At 34.6% G+C, this 17,500-nt stretch overlaps 2 protein-coding genes across 3 annotated transcripts in view; one reads left to right on the top strand and one right to left on the bottom strand.

The window, feature by feature from the left end:
• Nucleotides 1–5,089, bottom strand: part of LOC114453975 (tomoregulin-1-like) — an 11,031-nt gene extending 5,942 nt beyond the window's left edge. The window contains exons 1-2 of the mRNA XM_028434034.1: nt 4,511–5,089; nt 422–531 (exon numbers count right to left, since the gene is read on the bottom strand). Coding sequence (XP_028289835.1) covers nt 422–531; nt 4,511–4,640 — 240 coding nt within the window. The 5' untranslated portion in view covers nt 4,641–5,089. The remainder of the gene's footprint in view (nt 1–421; nt 532–4,510) is intronic.
• A 5,587-nt stretch (nt 5,090–10,676) lies between these two features.
• The window catches only part of LOC114453950 (melanoma receptor tyrosine-protein kinase-like), a 32,299-nt gene continuing 25,475 nt past the window's right edge, over nt 10,677–17,500 (top strand). For both annotated transcript variants that reach the window (XM_028433988.1, XM_028433987.1), the window contains exon 1: nt 10,677–10,887. In XM_028433988.1, the coding sequence (XP_028289789.1) occupies nt 10,794–10,887 (94 nt within the window). In that variant the 5' untranslated portion in view covers nt 10,677–10,793. The remainder of the gene's footprint in view (nt 10,888–17,500) is intronic.

The following is a 17,500-nucleotide window of genomic DNA, read 5'->3' as shown; positions in this document are numbered from 1 at the left end:
ATAAAGGCGGTGCCCTTCCCATGCGTGGGCGTGGTTCTAGTGCCTCTAACTGACACGCCCCCAGCGTTTCAGAGCAGAGAGAAGTGCTGGTTTTTCCATGATTTTGAGATTTAATTTCTATACTTTTTTCATCTTTCAGATGTTTCTGTGGTGTGACAAACTCATAACACACATTTATTTCTGCTTTACATGGAATGAAATGTTTTAGTAAAAAAATACACAACAAGCAGCTAAATGTGTAACAAATGTAGCAAACAGACGGACGTGAAATGTGGGATCATTTCATCGTAACGTCAGAAATATGAGATTAGCATTATTAGTATTAAGCATGTTTGTAATAATATCAGGATGTTTATTATCCTGTAATGAGTCTGATTAGGGAAAGATGAGGATACTGAAACAGTGTGTGTGTGTGACTTACGTGGAACTGACACACACACTTGATGTCAGCACCGTTCTCTCTGCAGGTTCCTCCAAAGCGACACGTTCCCGTGTCACAAACCCTCAGGTCACTTTTCTGCTCCGACAAATCTGAAAAAATACAAACGCTCTTACGTTAGAATCTCGTTCTGTCATTTTATTTATTAATGCGATCACAGATAACACAGTGTTCACAAACTAAAGCTCAACTATTATAACTTCATCAGTTATTCTAAAATGATTGTTTTTCTTCTTTTATTTTAAAAATGATTGAAATTAAATATTCAATTATTAAATGTATAATTTAAAATGTTTGAACCTAATAAAGGATTTACACTGATTATTTTTAGATAGTTAAGAAAAAACCACCATCACTATTACAGTATATTAATCCAACAAATGCAATATTACATTTTCTTTTTCCCATTGAATAATTAAACTTTTTAAATGCAAACTAAGTTAAGTTTAGCAGCAGAAATCATTGATTACATGAATAAATATTAATAACAGCCTTACGCAGATGACACACAACTATATCTATCACTGAACCCAGATGACTATGGTCCCATTGAGGTGTTGTGTGACTGTTTAGAAAAAGTAAACTGATGGATGAGTGAAAACTTCCTTCAACTAAACCATGACAAGATGGAGGTGATTGTCTTTGGTAACAATGAAAAGAGGACTGCTGTCAGCAAGTATCTGAGTCTGGATCTTTAGAAGATAAAGACCAAGTCAAAAACCTTGGTGTTCTGATTGACTCAGATCTGACATTCAGCATCAGATCAAATCTATCACAAAAACATCTTCTACCACCTAAAGAACATCTCCAGAGTGAAAGGTTTAATGACTCAGAAAGATCAGGAGAAACTGGTCCATGCTTTTATCTCCAGCAGACTGGACTATTGTAATGGTCTTCATCAAACATCTACAGCTGGTTCAGAACGCTGCAGCTCAGGTCTGAACCAGAACAAAGAGGTCAGAACACATTACACTGGCTCCCAGTCAGCCTCAGAGGAGACTGTAAAGTTCTGCTGCTGGTTATAAATGTGTGAATGGGTTTGGTCCAGAATACATCAGTGAGATGTTAGTCAGGTATGAACCCAGCAGGTCTCTGAGATCTATGGACACAGGTCAGATAGTGGAGCCCAGAGCTCACAGTAACCATGGTGATGCTGTGTTTAGTTGTTATGCTGCAAAGAAGTGGAACAAACTGCAGCAGAGCTGAAGTCAGCATCACATGTGAACATTTTTAAATCAAAGTTAAAGGAACTCATTAAGTTGACTTGTGACTTTAATAGATACAATGTTGGAGTTGTTGTTCACACAAGGACGTCTCCTGACTGACTCATATTATTATTATTATTATTATTATTATTATCTCATTCTCATCACCAATTATCCAACATTAAAACCAATTGTTTACCTCAACTTAACTCTATATTTTTTTTATGATATTCTCATCTCCAGTTAAAAGTAGAACAACATATTGTGACGTTTTAATATTTGAAACTCTTGTTGTACAAGATGTTTGTTTATAGGGTGCGGCGGTGCAGGGAATGTGGCGAGTCCCCCCCCCCACACACACACACACACACACACACACACACACACACACACACACACTATACACACACACACACACACACACACACACACACACACACACACACACACACACACACACACACACACACACACACACACTGACAGTGGTTTCCAGATGTTAGCTGATTGACCAGTTGTCCACAGGCTGACCAATTAAAGGCTCTAATAACAGAGAACAGTGACCTCTGCCTCCTCTGTCATTACACACACACACACACACACACACACACGCACAGTGTGTGTGTGTGTCTCGCTCTTTATTAAGCGTACTATAAAAATCCCATCGGATCGTTGTGTGCTCCTGGACGCTGTCGCTATGGTTACCGACACCAGCGGTGTGTTTACAGATACAGATTTACTCTGAGGAAAACCAACAAACAACTACAACACTTATGCTAACTATTACTACACTATCAAGTAATATATAAATAATTAACTATCTGAACTAATAACTTTCTCCAAATAAGCAACTATGCTAACACTTATGAAGTTAATGCTAACATTAACCTCTGTAATAATACAAATATCCCAATGCTAACAAAAACTTATCCACGTTAAAAGCAATGCAGCTAATGCTAATACTGCTAATGCTAACAGTTGCCTCAGTGATATGAAAATCACAACACTCACATAAAACACCAACATTTTTTTTTCAAGCAATACAACAAACTAAAAAATGTTAATGTGCTGATAATAAAAAACAACTCAATGCTATAAAAACCCAAATGCTAAAATGTTATAAACTCCTAGGAATTCTTCTACTCAGAAGCAACTAAACGGATGCTAATGCCAACAGTCTCTTCAGTAACAAGCAATAAATCTAACTCTAAAAAATGTAAATGTTAATACTAAATGTAAGCTCAGTAATATGAAACTCCCAAAGCTAACAGGAAACATTTTGAACGTGTAACAATTCTTCACCTTTTAATACTTATCTTCAGAAGCAACAATGCTAATGCTAATGAGATGCTAACCAAAACAATCCTCTCGGTAATAGGAAAATCTAAATGCTAACAATCGACTCTGCAACAGTTCCTCTCCTCAGAAGCCACAATGTTAATGCTAAAAATGCTAATGCTAATAGTCAACCCAGTATAATAAACATCCCAATGCTAACAATCATCTCTGTGATGTGTAAGAAGCAACAACGCTAATGCTAATGATGTTAATGCTAATGCTTAGTGTGATTGAGTAGATTGCATTGCACAGCATGTTAGCTTAGCGCCTTTAGCCGCACACGCATGATGTCGTCTCTGAAAGAGCATAAAAGATGAATTAAAAAACTCATATTTTGAACTTAAACAACAGAATAGTGTGTGTGTGTGTGTGTGTGGGACTCACCACATTCCCTGCACCGCCGCACCCTATAATTAACCTCTAAAATAGAGCTCTCTCTCTCTCACACACACACACACTGTCTGATTAATGTCCTTGTTTTTACTTTGTAGCTTTTTTCCAACTGGATTATTATTATTATTTTCTATAATCATCTTGTTTTTGTGCATTAATTCCTTTATTTGCGTGTTTTGTTGCCATTTGTGTATTTTTATTTTATTTTGTGTATTCCTAAAATCATTGTGTATTCTTGTTGTTTTGTATATTATTTCTCATGTTGTGTAATATTGTAGTTTGTTTTTATGAGTCATTTTGTATATTTAATTGAGGTGTTTTGAAGTCATTGTTGTTACCAAACTTCACCAGTGTGTGACAAATACAGGTCTATCTTATCTTCATTTATTGTCATTTTGTGTATTTTTTTGCTGTGTTTTAATGTCATTTTAATGTTTCTGGAGTAATTTTGATTATTTCAGTTGTTTTTTGTGTATTTTTCTTTCATTTTGTGTATCTTTGAAATTCATGTGTGCATTCTTGTTGTTTTGTAGAATATTTCTCATTTTATGTAATTTGTCTCCACTGGTGAAATAAATGTTTAATATTGTAATTATTGTTTTTTTGCACATGCAATGAATAATTATAATATAATAGTAATTAGAGTTATTCAGTTTCAGTTAGATGATTTAATTAAAGCATTTTAGGACTTTTTTTTTCTCTAAAAATATGTTTTAAAACATTGTTTAATTAGTAATGAAATGTATCACTTGTAGAATCGTTTTATATTATAGTTTTATATTACATTGTAAATGTTATTTAAAAATGAACATACTCAAAAATAGTAATAGTAAACATACAACAATATTATACTAAATAACTTACACACTCTAAAACTATGTGTATGCAGTAATGTATTATATATAATTATTGTTTCTTTTATTTTTTCCAAAACTAAACGGTATAATCGTGACGTCAGATAATTAATTGCATGTAAATATAAATATTTAAATAAAACACACCCGTCCGGTGGTTTCCATGACAACTCGTCATAATTTTCTTCTGTTTGACCTCGGCCCCCCCCCACACACACACACACACACACACACACACACACACACACACACACACACACACACACACAGGTGGGTCTTACCTGGGCACTCGGAAGACTTCACAGGGCCGCAGTCCGCTGCTCCTCCGCGGGAGAAAGATGCTCGAACCTCGGGTAAAAGCAGGAGAACCAGCGGGAGGAGGACGCAGGGGAACCGGCACAAAGGAGGCATGGTGGGGGATGATGGACTAATGGAGGAGGGGTCGGAAAAATGGAGGATCAGAGGAGGAGGATGGAGGAGGATTGGAGCCCAGAGAAGAAATGAATGGAGGGTTTAAATCCACGGCTCGGCGGAACCCGACGGACGGTGGAGGTTCTCCTCAGGATCGGAGCTCCATGGTCGGACACGGAGACAACACAGAACCGGGCCCTGGAACTCACAGCCCGAGCAGAGCCTCCATCACCATCCCCGGCTTCAGGATCCACCGACACGCTTCACTGACTGGAGGTCCGGAGCGGAGCTCTGCTGCAGAGAAGGCGTGATGTCCGGCTAAGGTTGGAGGCTTCGGTCGGTGACTCGGTCGGTTCTCCGGGACTTTTTTCTTTCTTTTTTTTTTTTTTTTTTTTTTTTTTTTTTTTGTTCTGCTGATTTTTTTTCAGCCTCACGTCAACAAAGGCCCAGACCACGTGACTCTGAAGGCCTGCCCACACGGACACAATCACATATCCCAGCATGCTTTGCTGCTACAGCCCCCATTAAACATGATTAAACATAAGAATAAAGATAAATAAATAACATTTTTAATTAAAATGTACGGATTAAAGTAAATAAGTCCAATGTAATATTAATTACATAATAGTACCAAATACAGTGATAAATTAAAAGAAAAGAAAAATAACAAATAAAAAACGCACAAAAACATCATATCCCAGCATGCTTTGCTTCTGCAATGCTCAATTAAACAGGAGACTAAAAAGACTAAAAGATAAATAACATATTTAAATAAAATTTACGGGCAAATATAAATAAACAAGTACAGTGAAATATATAAATTATTAATAAATCACAAGTTAAGTTAAGGGGCGAATCAAAAAAAAAGTCAGGGATTAAATAATTTAAAAATAAACACAAGCTAATAAAAGTTTTTAAAAATAAAAATATAAAAAGTAAAACTTTTATTGCAATAATAATTATATAAAAATGAAATAAATATTTTTTTTAAAAATGCCTGAAACAGCTACTGACAATCTGTGTCCTGCAGATGGCGCTGCTGGACAAAAAACAGGTTTAATCCATCATCCATTCATATTTCATCTTCTAGGTCACGGTTCTAAACCCTGGGGTCGGGACCTCATTTGGGGTCGCGAGACACTGGGAGGGGGTCACCGTATGCCTTAAAGAAACTAAGAATATTTTCTGAACAATTTGAGCTAATTTTTACTTATTTTTACCATATTTCTACAACTCCACCAAACTCACCATATTTTAACATATTTTCAACACTTTTTAATGCCACATTTTTGCTCCTTTTAATGTATTTTTGATACATTTCTCCCATTTCTGACACTTCTACATCACATTTTAATGACTTTTCTACATATTTTTTCCACTTTCCAGACATGTTCATCACTTATAAACCATTTCTACTACTTTTACACCTAATGTCACATATTTTGACCTATTATTGTCACTTTTAACTTCTTTTCATCATATTTCATGATTATTTTTGCAAATTTAACCACATTCAGTTTGAACTAATTGTTCACAGTTTTTTTTTGTTGATGCTTTTAAGCCAATATTGACACTTTGAACCCTTTTTATCACTTTTTCTGTCTATTTCTTGCCACTGTAATTTACAACACTTAACCCATTTCTGTGTTTTTAATTTGTTTATTTATTTATTCAACAAGTACTAATACAAACAATAAGCCACCTTTTACATTATATCACAAATTATAGACAATGCTGAAAGACAACACAAAATATAAAAGTAAATAAATAAAAATGTACTTACAATAAAACTACAAATTGGGCTATTGAAAAATATCAAATTTTACCATAAATAAAACAAATTCAGAGGCATTTCTGCCTTGAAGAAAAGATAAAGATTTGGTAAATAGATTAAGTTTGTTAATCAATTTCTGTGGTTTTTAAAATACTTTTCCACCATTTTTGGTCATTTTTAACCTTTTTATTAGTGATTAAAACCAGGATTTAATAATAATAAACGTTCCTGGATAACAGTGGATATTATTCAGATGAATAAATAAATGTGGTTATCACAGATTCATAGAACAATGGACCATCATTTTACTGACTTTATGGATGGACCCCAAAAATCTCTCCTTTATTCCCCCTTATAGATGGTCCTGTCTCCACATGACTGTTCTTCAATGTTCATGTCTGTGTTCAACCACCTTCAGCTACAGTGGGGGTCCCTGCTCTATGGGACCTTTATTTTGGAGGGTCCCTGCTCTCTGGGACCTTTATTTTGAAAAGGTTGAGAACAACTGGGTTAATCATCATCCTTTAATTAAATAAACATGGAACAAATAAATCATCTTTCACTTTATTGCAAATTTATCATATGAGGTCAGAATTTGTCCTGAGGGCGTTTCATATTGATTATACACACACACACACACACACACACACACACACACACACACACACACACACACACACACACACACACACTCACTCTGATATTCTGCTTGTTGGTTTTCACTTTGTGAATTTGATATGATTTCCTCATCAATAATCTGTGTTTTCACAGTTTACACATTTCCTCTGAAAGCTTTCGCTCCATTAAACTGTCACTTTAAACAGACACACACACACACACACACACACACACACACACACACACACACACACACACACACACACACACACACACACACACACACACACACACTGTTTGGTGACAGAGTACACACACATCTCAGCAGCGTTTATCCTCCTGGGAATCACTAGAATGTGTTGATCACGATTCACATTAATGTTATAAACACGTTTTTTATGATTCCTGTCAGTACATCAGGGCTGAAAGATTAGGCTCCTCCCTCGTCTCCTGGTGGCCTTCCAACACTATTTAAGGGAGGGGTGAGCAACTGGTGGCCCGGGGCCCACATGTGGCCCTAGGTCTGATTTTATGCGGACCCAAAAGCAAATCTTCTAAAAAATGTTTTTCAAGAAGTTATAAATATATAAAACCCAACACTGTACACAAAATGAATCCACAAATACACAAAATAACAAACACACAAAATAACAAAAATGAATAAAACTTGAACATAAATATAAAAAAAATGTCCAAAAACAAACATTTAACAAAAATACAATTTGAACATGAAATATGAACCTAAAAAACACACAGAATTTTATATATATATATAACAAAATTACACAAAAATTGGCAACAAACACACAAATTTACAAAATCGAACGAAACATGACCAAATATAGACAAAATGACTCCAAAGATTTGATTAAAATGCTTTTGTGGCTCCATCTCTTCTCCATCCAAACTGAAACGACAATGAGACATTTGTTCAATAAAGGAATAAAACACGGCACAATTTCATAAAAATATGAAAACTAAACAAAACAAAAAAAACCTGAGAGACTAAAGTTATTGAATTATTCAGCTTCAGGGGAAATAAAAGGAGTCGTTAATGTCTGATTTATTCATCCAACCGTGATCTGTGTTTGTGTTAAATATGAATTAAATATGACTGTAAACTCCATCAAAGTAGGAGGAGCTCAGAGTAGAGCTGCACCTCCTCCACATGGTTAGCACAAATTATTAAGACACTCAATTTTTAATCATTACTTAAACATTTGTGTGCAAATATTGTAGTTCCACACAGGCTTTCAATGAAGTAAATCCCTGCTTTTAATTTGAAAGTCCACTTCATATGTGTAGTCAATATCATTTATAATCAGCTGTATCCACATTTATCACACACACAAACACAGAAACACAAGCTAAGTAGCACAAACAAGTTTATTCAATTTAAAACAAGTTAAGTATTAAATTAAGAGTGATCAATAATCATTAATTATTATTTAAATCATGTAAAATCAAAACTTCAGATTCAAGATAATAATATTTTCTGTTTGTTAATTAATGTTTAAACGTGTTCAAATGATTTCCAAAATAAAATGGCAAATTAGATGAAGTGGTTCAGAATAAACACTTTATTTTGGCGTGAAAATTATAAGACAATTGTAAAACATGAAATTTATGTAAAAAGGACATAATGTAAAATCTGTGCAGAAAAGCAAATTATTCAAATAGTTTTCACTTTATTTTGTGTAACATTAAGTTTTTCCACACAATTTTCACCTCCAAAATAAATGGAAAAAACCAAGCTGTCGTCATTTTAGTTTTAACATTTCAGTGAATATGGAACAACTGTGGGACTAATACTAATGTTTGAGGGACACCACAAATATAACAAACCTCAATTCAGACTCTGAGGATTTATTTTGGATAAATGTTTATTCTTTGACTAAGAATCTTCTACTCTTTACCTTCTACATTCGTCTGTTTTATTATTATTTTAAAGAAAAGGTCATAAATCAACACAAATTCACAGGTTTTGGCACAAAAATGCTTGAGTTAAAATCTAACATTTCCAATAAAATATAATAAAATGTTAGAAAACACTGACAAACGATCTGCAGCTTGGTTTGAACTGCGAAAACTGTGAGAGCGAACACATCTACAGAATCAATGTAATAAAACAGAATGAAAAGTGTAAATAAAAGATGTGTTTGTGCAGAAATACCTGCAGCGTGAGGTCAATAAATAATGTAAATATCACTAAAGTGCTTCAGACTGTGGAAATAAAGAAACAAACACACTCAGGATGACTGTGACTAAAACTCAACACATTAGAGACAAAAACTTCATTAAAAATGCTTTAAAAGACTCAAATTAATCTGAACTAATTTCATCCAATCAGAGGCTACGTATGAGGTAGAGGGCGGGGCATTGTGTAAATAAGCCAATCAGAATTTAAGACAAAGACAAACCAACACCTGTTCAATAGTAGAAGTAATTTTAGTCGATTAAAATAAAGATTTAGTCACTTTAGTTTATAGATCCTTTACATGTTCTCCTTTCTTTTTTTTCACTCAATGTTTTATATTTATAAAGGTTTATATTCAAACTTTTTGTCATAATTTTAAATAGGTTTTTGTATTTTCAATTATTATTATTTTTATTAATTATATACAAACTTTAAAATGTCTGCCTCTTATGGCTGCTATACCCTTTCTGGTCACCAGGGGGCGCCTGAGGGCCACAGTTAACCTGATCAACAGATTTAAGATTTAAAGTGTTTTGTTTGTAAATAAATGATGAAATGATAAAGATGGATTCATTTGATTAATCGGTCATGTTTTATTTGTAACTAACTTCTGATTTGGTGAAAAATAGTAGTTTTTTTTTTATTTTTAAGTAGTTTTTAAAAAAAAAATTTTTTTATTAAAGTGCATCGTTAAACCCCCTTCAAAATAAAAGCACATAATTATTTTGGGTCCTAAACCACACGTTGAGAACCTCTGTCTTTAGTGCATCCTAGTGTTCTAAATGTTTGGTGCTCCTATAGATCTTTCAGTGTGGAGTTTGCATGTTCTCCCTTTATATTTCCGCCTCAATATTTTAAATTTTATAAAGGTTTATATTCATATGTTTTATTATAATTGTTAATTTATTGTTTTTTGAATAAAGTTTTTATTTCCATATTAGTGAAAACAGAGATTAAATGTTCCTAATGTCCTCTGATTGGTTCCATTTAAACAACTTTAAACATGAATTGTTGCTGTAAATCAGTGGTTCACAATCTTTTTTGGATCGGGACCTTATTTTGTTATCAAGAATTTCTATTGACCTTCTGAAATTAGTTTTTAGAATTAGTTTTAGCTCGATATACAGGGTGTATATATATAATTTTTGTTTTTTACTGCATTTTAGTTGAACTAGATTTATATTTCACAAAGTGAAAGTATAGAAATACAGTTATTTAAGATTGTGTGTTATTTTAATTTTATTTCTTTAAAAGAATAAAAGAAGGTTGAAAACCCTGCTGTAATGTGCTGAGTCATTAACTTAAATAAAACTTTCCTCTGGTTATTAAACATGTTGGTAATAGTTTAATATTAGTGTTCCTAATGTTTTGGCTGATCATCTTCATCAGTGCGTTCATGCTGTGCGCGTGCACGTGTTCACGGAGTCACGCACGCCCGGTGAGCTGGAGGTGTGACCCTCCGCCCGCCTCTCGAGCCTCGGCCCCGGGCAGAGCTGCTGCTCCGCGGCTGATGGACGGAGCTCCAGGAAGACGCCGACACGTACTCTGACCTCTGGCCGCAGACATGACGCGTTTCCCCGGGGGAGCCGCAGCGGAGCCCGCCCTGCTCCTCCTGGTGCTGCTCAGCCGCTGCTGGAGCACCGACCCCGGGCGCAGAGGTAGGAGAGCGGCCGGGGTTTCAACGTCCATGTCAGACTTTTTTAATCCGATAACGACTTGTAACATTTAGTTGACTAATCAGATCGATTGATCTGATTTCTGTTCATTTTGTGTCTGAATGGATTGTTAAAGACTTTATAAATATATGGTTCCGTATCTGTTCTTTTTACGGAGTTTACATGTTCTCCTGTAGTAAAGTACATGATTTAAATAGTTCTCAAGTACAGATAAAAAGTAGCTCAAATAAATAATACTCAAAGTAAAAGTTACTAGTTACGTTTATTGTTGGTAATAAATCTTGGTACGTGTCCCTTACATACAGTAAACATCTGATGTAGAAACTTAAAAAGGAAAAGATTAAATCTACTACAATTAGAACTTGTTTTATTAAAGGAATCTGAATAAAATAAAAGATTTGTCAACATGTACAATTTTTTTTTTATTTTTATTTTTTAAATAAAATAATACTTTAGTCAGTAATGGTTGGGTTTAGGAATATAACTAATTACTTAAAAACTTCAAACGTAAACTTAAAACATACTTAAGTTCAAGTAAAATGACTGATTTAGAAAAATACTCTAAAAAATACAAGTGTCTATGAAAATAAGTATTGTTTAAATTAATTCATTTAAAAATGTTCCTATAGTTCCCTTTTAGGCTATTTTTTTAGGACAAATTCACCACAAACTAATACTATTGCACAATAAAATGCTATATTTTCTTGTTATTTATTAAAACATGATTATTTTATGTTGTAGAGGCCATTTTATCACACTTTAAAAAAAGGAGAGAATAATTAGACTGTATTTACTAAGTAACCAGTGGTTTAAATGGAAGAGAAAGTAACAAAGAAATAATAAAACAACATAAAGACAAGAAATGTGAGTAAAATCTGATCATAGAGTAAAGATGACGTCTCCAGTGTTTAAATATGATAAATAAACATAAATAACGTCAATTTCCAGATAATTTGTGACCTTTTGTGGGAAACACGAAGCTGACATTCTTGTTCTTGTCTTTCCTAGAAATGAGACACGATCAGTCTCTGACACCTGAAAACACTGTTACTGTTCTTTTTCTCACATTTTAGACTCACTTTATTCCTAAAATCTGAGTTCATACGATACACAGAAGATTAAAAACATTTCACTTTAGACTATTAGTGTTTTTACTGAACATGTGCTGTTCTCTAATAATCAGTGTTTCTGTCTCTAAGCAAACACACACGTCTGTGTTTCTGACACTTTTTCAGGCCAAAGAATGATTTTTGTTTCCTGATCAGTTTGTTTGAGTTTTAAAATGTCTGATTACAGCTACAATTACACATCAGCCACATTATTAGGACCACAGCCACACACTGGCTCTGCTCAGCTGTGACACACAGTTAGATTTTATTTGATTTCTCATTTGTAAATTTGAAATAAATAAGTAATGAATGAATGAATACATTCATGAATTCATTCATTCATGTATTAATGTTTACATGAATGAATTATTTACATTTCTTTTTATTTGCTGAACTAAACTCGTGTATTTGTGTTTCAGTGAAAGTGTAACTTGTAATTTAAAATCTGATATTGTTTAGAAGTTTTTACAATCACTTCTTATAATAACGTTTTTTTGATTAGCATTATTATTAGTTTTTAACAATTATTGAATGATTCAAACTGTGGTTCTGGTCCCTTTTGAGACCGTGAAGCTCCTGTTTTCTTGGACCAAAGCTATTAAAGTAATTTATGACACTTTTTAAATACATTAACATTATCAATCTTCATTTTATTATTATAATTTAATAATATTACAATTTTAATCATTTTCTTTCAAATTACATTTATAGTTCAAGCTACAGTATAATGAAAATATTAATATTTGGCATTTATTAATCTCTTTATTATCATTTAATTTACTTCATTTTAGTGAATACATCTTATTCTGAAGGCCACCACTTCTTAATTAAGGGTGCCACTTCCTTTATTAGTTTTTCTCAATAAGAGCCCTGTAGATATCAGTTATAACAGAGGTTGTCAACTGGAGGCTCAGGACCCATACCTGGGGCCGTTTTCAGTGAGTCGCAAATATTTGAATAAAATTAATTAGGATAACATGGAGTTGTTTTATTTTGAAGGGCATTGCTATCTGTATTCAGTTCTACACATCAGGATGTTAGTGTGTGCTCTGTGCATGCATGTGTGTGTGTCCTAAGTGAAACCATGTGACTGCAAACATTCTGTCTCCATAAACTGAATTAAGAATATTTTGATGTCCTTGTGGACCATTGTGTTAAAAACTGCATTCATACACATTTGTTACACATTTTTGTGTGTTTGCTGTTGTGTGAATTTTTTCTGTTTAAAAAATAATAATTGTCTTTGTCATTTTGTTTTATTTTCTAATTTTGTTGTTATAATATTAAGAGATTTTTGTATTTCTATAGTAATTTTTTGTTGTTTCTGATGATTTTGAAGTCATTTGTTGGTTCCTGTATCTTTGTTGTTTATTTTGGAGTATTTTTATTTTTATTTTATTATTGTGTGTTTTTCTTGTCGTATTGCAAAAGGGAAATGTGCTTCTTACTCTGAGAATGAAGGAATTCCACACACAGACCAGTCCCACATGTTAAGGTTAGCTTAGCATGTAACGACCAGTCCCACGTGTTTGTGTTAGCTTAGCATGTAACAACCAGTCCACATGTTAAGGTCAGCCTAGCATGTAACGACCAGTCCCACGTGTTAAGGTTAGCTTAGCATGTAACGACCAGTCCCACATGTTAAGGTTAGCTTAGCATGTAACGACCAGTCCCACGTGTTAAGGTTAGCTTAGCATGTAGCAATCAGTCCACATGTTAAGGTTAGCTTAGCATGTAACGACCAGTCCCACGTGTTTGTGTTAGCTTAGCATATAACAACCAGTCCACATGTTAAGGTTAGCTTAGCATGTAACGACCAGTCCCACGTGTTAAGGTTAGCTTAGCATGTAGCAATCAGTCCCACATGTTAAGGTTAGCTTAGCATGTGACGACCAGTCCCACGTGTTTGTGTTAGCTTAGCATGTAACGACCAGTCCCATGTGTTTGCGTTAGCTTAGCATGTAACGACCAGTCCCACATGTTTGGTTAGCTTAGCACGTAGCAATCAGTCCTATATGTTTGGGTTAATGTAGCATGTAGTGATCAGTCCTATATGTTTGAGTTAGCTTAGCACGTCAGCCAGCTGCCTCTGCCCGGCACCACCCCGCGTACGCCAGGTTGCCCGTCTGTTGACTTCTCTGACTAAAGAATCCACGTTTAACTGAACGACCACAGCAATGGCGCCGGGTCAGGAAATGTCTGTATGTGACGTCATGTGGGAATTATGTATACGTTCCTTTAAGTCAGTGTTTATTTCTCAGTACTGGAGGTAAATAACAGCTTTTTGTATGAAATATGACAATAATACTGTCTATATGCTCTATGGGCATGTGTTGCCATGGTAACGCCATGTGATTCCATGTAATGACCCTATTGGTTTATTTTTTTATCCAAAGCGTTTAACCCAGTGCTCAGTGGGAGAGTGGGTAGTCCAATAACTGAAGGGTTGGGGGTTCAAATCCTGCTCTATCCAAGTCATTGTGTCCTTGGGCAAGGCACTTTACTCACATATGAATTGTGCGTGAATGTGGTCAGCGTGGCCATAGCTGCCAAATGGCAGCCATGCTTCTGTCAGTATGCCCCAGGACAGCTGTGGCTATAATGTAGCTTACCACCACCAGTATGACTGTTGTGAATAAATAATGTTTTTTGTCTATGCGCTTTAAGTCTCCTTGAAAACATCTGTATATAAATTCAAGCCATTATTAATATATTATACTGAATTTTACTTGAACTAGATTTTATATTTGAGAAAGTGAAAGTGTAGAATACAGTTGTTTGAGACGATATGTGGTGCTTTATTTTGATATGATAATTATTTGAGCTTTTTACCTCATCCTACACTGTATATCTATATATATATTAAGTATTGTTTTTTAATTGTGCAAAATAGATAAATAAACATTAATAAAATAAAAATGTTAAAAAGTTAATTTAAATTTTTTTAGATATTAAAAACATATATTAAAAACTATTTATTGTTTTAAAAATAATTTTTTTTATGTTTAATCAGTATTTTTTTCATTTCATTATTACGAGACTTTTCAGGTGACCCCACGTGGGGTCACGACCCTAAGGTTGAGAAACCCTGCTTTAACCTTTATGTCATTTGTTAACGTGCTGAGACACAGATGATGTTTGACCTGCTGATTTCATCGTTATTTTATTACAATTTAAACCAATCATATTGGTCGTCTCAAACACTTAAACTCTAAAGTCACTTTTGCTGATAGTAATTGCCCCGCCCACTTTTCCCAAACAAACTGCCGCCCTCAGGTTTGCTGAATGTGTGGCTCTCTGTGTTTAATAAGGAGGTCGACCAGTGGTTGAAAAAGGGGGCGGAGCCTAACTTTGTGGTGAATCTTCCTGTTTTGAACGTTAACTGTAAATAAACTGTGAATGTTGTGACTGAACAGACTGTGTGTGTGTGTGTGTGTGTGTGTGTGTGTGTGTGTGTGTGTGTGTGTGTGTGTGTGTGTGTTTCTCACTCATTCGTCCTTGGTCGTGTGGAGGTTTGCGTTACCATGGTGATGACAAACACTGACCTCTTACTGAGGTCAGTGTTTTCTGTGTGTTTTTGTTGTTGTCGTGTTTGATAAACTGTAGTTTTGTGTCTGGTCCTGGTCAGTAGATGATGGAGACCTCTGAGAGTTCCAGGGGCCACAGTGGGGGACAGTCACTGCTGTGGTATCTGTCATTGTGTCCTTGGGCAAGGCACTTCACCCACATTACCTAGTATGAACGTAGTGTGTGAGTGAGTGTTGGTGGTGGTGGGAGGGGCCTATGGTGCACTCCATCAGTCTGCCCCAGGGCAGCTGTAGCTACAATAGTAGCTTACCACCACTAAGTATGGAGTGAAAGAATAATGTCTTCATTCTGTAAAGTGTCTTTGAGTGTCTGTATAAAATGTATGCATTATTATTATTATTATTATTATTTTCTTTTGGTTATTTGTGCCATTTTACCAATTTCTAACCACACTTATTTTTTAAATCATATTTGTTTAACTGTTGTTTTATTTTTTTTAAATGTATTTATCGATGATACGCGACCTTTAGACCAATGATATGTGACCAAAAGTATCAAATACTGTTGATCTCTTAATATGTCTATGGTTCATCTGCTTTTTTTCTCGCCTGTTTCAATTGATATAACTTTATTCGCTGCTGCAGACACAAACAGACACATGTGTAGCTCCTCCCCTTAGCTGCAGCTGAACACTAATAGGGCCCTATACTATAATTCCCAGAATCCACCACTGAAAACAGTTAAACGTGGAAATGGACAGAATCAACATGAAACACCAGCACTGTGAGATGTGGAGTATCGAGTATCGAGTCCCCCCCTTGAGTATCGAGTATCGAGTTTGAACTTCTAGTATCGTGACGACTCTAATGATGTGTGACCTTGGGCTGAGCTGCTACTATGTCACAGAGACATGATGGAGGTGAAGACGCTGCAGCTTGTGGGATTTTCTGAACTGGAATGTGAAGAATGTCAATAAGAGAAACTGTTTTCATGAGATTATCCAAGTGGCTAACACACACACACACACACACACACACACACACACACAGACCCTTTGAAAACCTGCTGAGCTGCAGCTGGACCACGGGTTTCTGACCTGCAGCTAAATGTTTTTCTCTAGTTAAGTTTTTTATTTTGAAGGATTTATTTTATTTCTGCAGTTTTCCTTCCTTTACGTTTGATATAATTGTGTAGTTTTTGTGCTTTTGTTTTTAGTTTTATGTTGTTTTCTTTTGGTTATTTGTGGCGTTTTCTCAACTTTTTTCCAATGCATTTGTTTTTATTTTTGTGTTTTTGTTTTTTCATCTCATATTTGTGTAACTGTTGTTTTTTTTTGATTTATTTTTTGTGTATATTAGTGTTTTTGTTTAATTTATTTGTAGTTTTTTGTTGTATTAATTTTTTTTGTCTTGTAATTCTGTGTTGCAGCTAAGTTTTTTATTTTGAAGGGTGAGACATTCAAAAAAAAGTCTCCACTCTTATTTAAACATACCTCGTAATGATACAGTGAATCTCAACTAAAAACTATATAAGACGTACAGTACGTAGACACTCCTTCTGTTTTAGAAACGTCCTGAAATCATTCCAAACTTGTTAGTTGGGTTTAATCGACTCAACTACTGGTATTGATTCTATAATTATATGCTTCTGATGATTTGGGGATAGATAGTAGTGTAAGAGTTGGACATTTATGTTTTTTGAGGAAAAATAGTCCTAAAACATTCATGTGAGGCATTTATGTATCATGTTAACACCTGATTTAAGAAAAAACCCCAAAATGCTTCATATTCTGTTTTTGTGTTTTCTGTGATCACAGACTGAGTTTATAACTCTTATTTTGTTATTATGTGTTTGTAAAACTAATCTTCTGCTGTCAGCGGTGACACAATGTCTCACACAGGTCTTTTAATGTAAATACGTTATTGTTTTTTATCTATTATAATGATAGTAACTCCACT

This window comes from Gouania willdenowi, chromosome 20 (assembly GCF_900634775.1).
Source record: "Gouania willdenowi chromosome 20, fGouWil2.1, whole genome shotgun sequence".
NCBI lineage: Eukaryota > Metazoa > Chordata > Actinopteri > Blenniiformes > Gobiesocidae > Gouania > Gouania willdenowi.
This window is presented reverse-complemented; position numbering and strand designations above follow the sequence as displayed.